Source organism: Sapajus apella, unplaced genomic scaffold (assembly GCF_009761245.1).
Source record: "Sapajus apella isolate SASKATOON/1434 unplaced genomic scaffold, GSC_monkey_1.0 scaffold12, whole genome shotgun sequence".
Lineage (NCBI taxonomy): Eukaryota > Metazoa > Chordata > Mammalia > Primates > Cebidae > Sapajus > Sapajus apella.
The window spans coordinates 24,654,255-24,658,893 of NW_022436952.1; the positions used below are offsets into that span (position 1 = coordinate 24,654,255).

At 39.8% G+C, this 4,639-nt stretch overlaps 1 protein-coding gene across 10 annotated transcripts in view; it reads left to right on the top strand.

The window, feature by feature from the left end:
• The window catches only part of MYH10 (myosin heavy chain 10), a 154,099-nt gene that overhangs the window by 85,376 nt on the left and 64,084 nt on the right, over positions 1-4,639 (top strand). For all 10 annotated transcript variants that reach the window (XM_032280316.1, XM_032280319.1, XM_032280315.1 and 7 more), the window contains one exon: positions 2,274-2,447. In XM_032280316.1, the coding sequence (XP_032136207.1) occupies positions 2,274-2,447 (174 nt within the window). The remainder of the gene's footprint in view (positions 1-2,273; positions 2,448-4,639) is intronic.

Here is a 4,639-nt window from a genome sequence, read left to right on the forward strand (position 1 = left end):
AAAAAAAAAAAAAAAAAAAAAAAAAAAGAAGAAGCAGGAAAGAGGTTGGGCACTTCTAGTGTATAGGATGATTAAGAAAATTATATCTGCTAATTCACCCTTCTATCCATTCACCCAATCAACTTTTCTATTGAAAAATGGTCAGAGTTCAGAGAAAAGGAGCAGAAATAACAAGAACATACAAAAAAATGCCCGAATTCACTTTGTGAGAGCAGTGCAGTATCGCTTTTGATATTGCAAAGGTCAAACATTTGATAAGGGAAGGGAATGCTTAGAGAAGCAATGCAGAGCCTCATAATAAGCACATTCTGTGTCCCAGGACCAGGTGAGCTCTCAACAACAATTCCATGCAGTAAAGATGATTCTTTTCCTGCCTTACCTTGGAGCCCACAGCCTGAGTGACAGTAGAGTGGGACCCAATCAGATGCATTCATCCCAGCTCAGACGCGTGCGGACTACCCCACTTGCCTTCCTTTGCCTCTGGCTTTTCCGAGCTTCTGTTTTTCTTCTTTTTCTTACTCAGTGCCTCATTTATTTATTTCTGGTCCTTAACTATTCACTAATAAGAACTGAATTGTTGGCCGGGTGCAGTGGCTCATGCTTGTAATCCTAGCACTTTGGGAGGCTGAGGCAGGTGGATCACCTGAGGTCAGGAGTTCGAGACCATTCTGGCCAACATGATGAAATTCTGTCTTTACTAAAAATACAAAAATTAGCCTGGCATGGTGGTGTATACCTGTAATCCCAGCTACTCAGGAGGCTGAATCAGGAGAATCACTGGAACCCGGAGGTGGAGGTTGCAGTGAGCTGAGATTGTGCCACTGCCCTCTAGCTTGGGCGACAGAGCTAGACTCCATCTCAAAAAAAAAAAAAAAAAAAAAAGATCACCATTCTAACTGGCATGAGATGGTATCTCAATGTAGTTTTGATTTGCATTTCTCTAATGACCAGTGATGATGAGCATTTTTTCATATGTTTGTTGGCCTCATGTATGTCTTCTTTTGTAAAGTGTCTGTTCATATCCTTTGCCCACTTTTGAATGGGCTTGTTTGTTTTTTTCTTGTAAATCTGTTTTAGTTCTTTGTAAATTCTGGATATCAGCCCTTTGTCAGATGGATAGACTGCAAACATTTTTTCCCATTCTGTTGGTTGCTGATTCACTCTAATGACTGTTTCTTTTGCTGTGCAGAAGCTGTGGAGTTTGATTAGGTCCCATTTGTCTATTTTGGCTTTTGTTGCCAATGCTTTTAGTGTTTTGGTCATGAAGTCCTTGCCTACGCCTATGTCCTGAATGGTTTTGCCTAGATTTGTGGAGAAATAGGAACACTCTTACACTGTTGGTGGGAGTGTAAATTAGTTCAACCATTGTGGAAGACAGTGTGACGATTCCTTAAGGAACTAGAAATAGAAATTCCATTTGACCCAGCAATCCCATTACTGGGTATATATCCAAAGGATTATAAATCGTTCTGCTATAAGGACACATGCACACGAATGTTCATTGCAGCACTGTTTACAATAGCAAAGACCTGGAACCAACCCAAATGCCCATTGATGATAGACTGGACAGGGAAAATGTGGTACATATACACCATGGAATATTATGCAGCCATCAAAAATGATGAGTTCGTGTCCTTTGTAGGGTCATGGATGGACATGGAAACCATCATTCTCAGCAAACTGACACAAGAGCAGAAAATCAAACACCGCATGTTCTCACTCATAGGCGGGTATTGAACAATGAGAACACATGGGCACAGGGAGGGGAGCACTACACACTGGGGTCTGTTGGGGGGAAATGGGGGAGGGACGGGGTGGTGGGAGGTGGGGAGAGATAGCATGGGGAGAAATGCCAGATATAGGTGAAGGGGAGGAAGGCAGCAAATCACACTGGCATGTGTGTACCTATGCAACAATCTTGCATGTTCTTCACATGTACCCCAAAACCTAAAATGCAATTAAAAAAAAAAACAAAAAACTGAATTGTTTTACTTGTAGAGCATTCAGTTAGCATACTAGGTTTATTATCTTTTCATTTTTGCAGCTCAGTAATGTGGCCATAGACAGTATGTTCTTTCTCTTTACCTTTTCAAAAAAGCTGTGTGTGAGAGAGGAATTGGGCGACCACCCCACTTGGTTTAGTTGCTGTCATTAGATATAAATAGTCATGTACTTCGTACCTAATGAAAAAATGTCTTATAAATACATGACTAATTATTCCCGTTTTCCCTCTGCCTCCCCACGTTTGGAAAATTACAATTTCACATTTGTAGCTGAACTCCTTTGAACAACTTTGCATCAACTACACCAACGAGAAGCTGCAGCAGTTGTTCAACCACACCATGTTTATCCTGGAACAAGAGGAATATCAGCGCGAAGGCATCGAGTGGAACTTCATCGACTTCGGGCTGGATCTGCAGCCGTGCATCGACCTGATCGAGAGACCTGTAAGAGTGCTCACTTCCTCGCTGTCTTCCATTTTCCATTCAAGCAGTGACCTTAAGTGCCATAACCTGAGACCGAAATTATCCAGTCTGTTCAGTGGTGAAATCATTTTCTGATCTCAATTTTCTAGGAAGGTGATACTCTGATAAAATACCTACAGAATTTAATAGCAACAGCATGCCACTAAAACCCTACTTTAGCCCTTCTCACAGCTTGCTTTCTGTCCTTGCTTGCACGGGTATACTGGATAGTGGGCTCCAGCCCACACAGACTGCAGATGGCCCTGTGTGCTGGCATTTGCTTGGACCTCTCAAAGGATGTGAGCTCCACCTGGCACTTGATTTAGCTGAGAACAAGACATGTCATGTAAATCCATTTTGCAGATAACTGAAGTTTAGCCTTTTAAAGTACAAAGATGTTTTTATTTTGCCAGATTTTTTTTTTAATTTGAGGTTTTAGTTCTCGGGGAAGTCTTGTCAGATGTATTTTTAGTGGCAATCTTAGGAAGCATCAGAAACTCTTTTCTTGGTGGCTTAATGTTCTTAAAAATACATAGAACTCATTACTCATTCACATTCGAGCTTTGAGTGTATAACTCGATCACTTTTGGAACTCAACTCCATGTGATCTCAAACAGGTATTGACAATCTGTTCTGTGCTTCTTATCTGTTAGCTTTTGCTCAACAAGGTGTCAGCTTCATTTATTTTAGTTTGCTGTCTGCCAAAATATAAGAAAGACTAAAACATGATTAAGCACTGAATCTGTAATGTAGATAAAGCTCTAACACTAGTTAAGTAGGTGTATTTGAATAACTCAGAGTTATCCCCTAGGAGATACAGCAGGTTTCGAAGCAATTTTGGTTCTTGCTGCTCAGTCTCTGGTTGCCACTTGTGTTCTTCATGTTTGAAGGTGTTGGAGGTCTCATGGCTAGAGATGGTGGATGATACAGCACCTACAATCAGAAGGAGCAGTGGCAAATTGGAAAGAGGAAGAACCTAGAAGACATTCACCCCTATTAGAGATGTAGTTCCAGCACATTAGAAATTTGAGTTTAAGGAAAGCAGTGGATAATTTTCATTTGGCTGTTATAATACATAAGAAATCATTTTACCTTTCAAGGCACATTTAGAGCAAACATCTTAAATTACCTATAGTCGTGAGGATAGTTGCTTCTTTGTAGCTTATAGGGTCATCTAGAGGTGGCATCCTTGTCGTGACTTCCCAGTAACTTACGCATACACAAGCACGTGAACACATTTCATTACATTTCATCACTACTTTGTTGCCTAAAAGAATTGTTTGGATATTTATGTAAATAAGGGAAGGGGGTATTTCACATTAGTACTGTTAAGGACTGTATGATCGTTTTTTGAGATGCTCATATGTGTTCATATGACACTGGAAGTCCTACATTTTAAGAACAAAATGATTATGTACCTGCAGTTTTATTTTAGGATGGACGAGAACCCATAAAATTTGCTAGGTCAATGTCTTATAGAAATAATGGTGCTGAAAGTCTTCCAAATGGAAAATTATCTTAATTTTTAAAACGTTTTTAGAGTGTTTTTAAATATGATTGTTTTGTGACCTTTAAATGAGTCTTACACACATTAGTTCTTCTTAATGTTACTCAATTACATTTCTTTTGCTTTATCCTCTAGGACAAAATACTTTATATGCCATTTTAAATTTTTTTTTTTTACTCTCACACAATAATTGCACTCTAAAGGTGAAAATGATGGGGTAAAATAATTAAACATTTCAACCCTAATGACTAACTCCAATCAAAAATAGGTGAGGTAGAAGGCTAGGCGCCTGTAATCCCAGCACTTTGGGAGGCTGAGGTGGGTAGATCACGTGAGGTCAGGAGTTTAAGAGTAGCCTGGCCAACATGGTGAAATCCCATCTCTACTAAAAATACAAAAAATTAGCCAGATGTGGTGGCCTGTGTCTGTAGCCACAGCTACTTGGGAGGCTAAGACAAGAATCGCTTAAACCCGGGACACAGAGGTTACAGTGAGCTGAGATTACGCCACTGCACTCCAGCCTAGGTGACAGAACGAGACCCTATTTCAAAAAAAAAAAAAAAAATAGATGAAGTAGAAAGGATTTGATATTTACTTTTTTTTTTTTTTTTTTTTTTTTTGGGAATTTCCGCTTTTTTCCCCGGCTGGAGGGCAATGGCGCAAACTC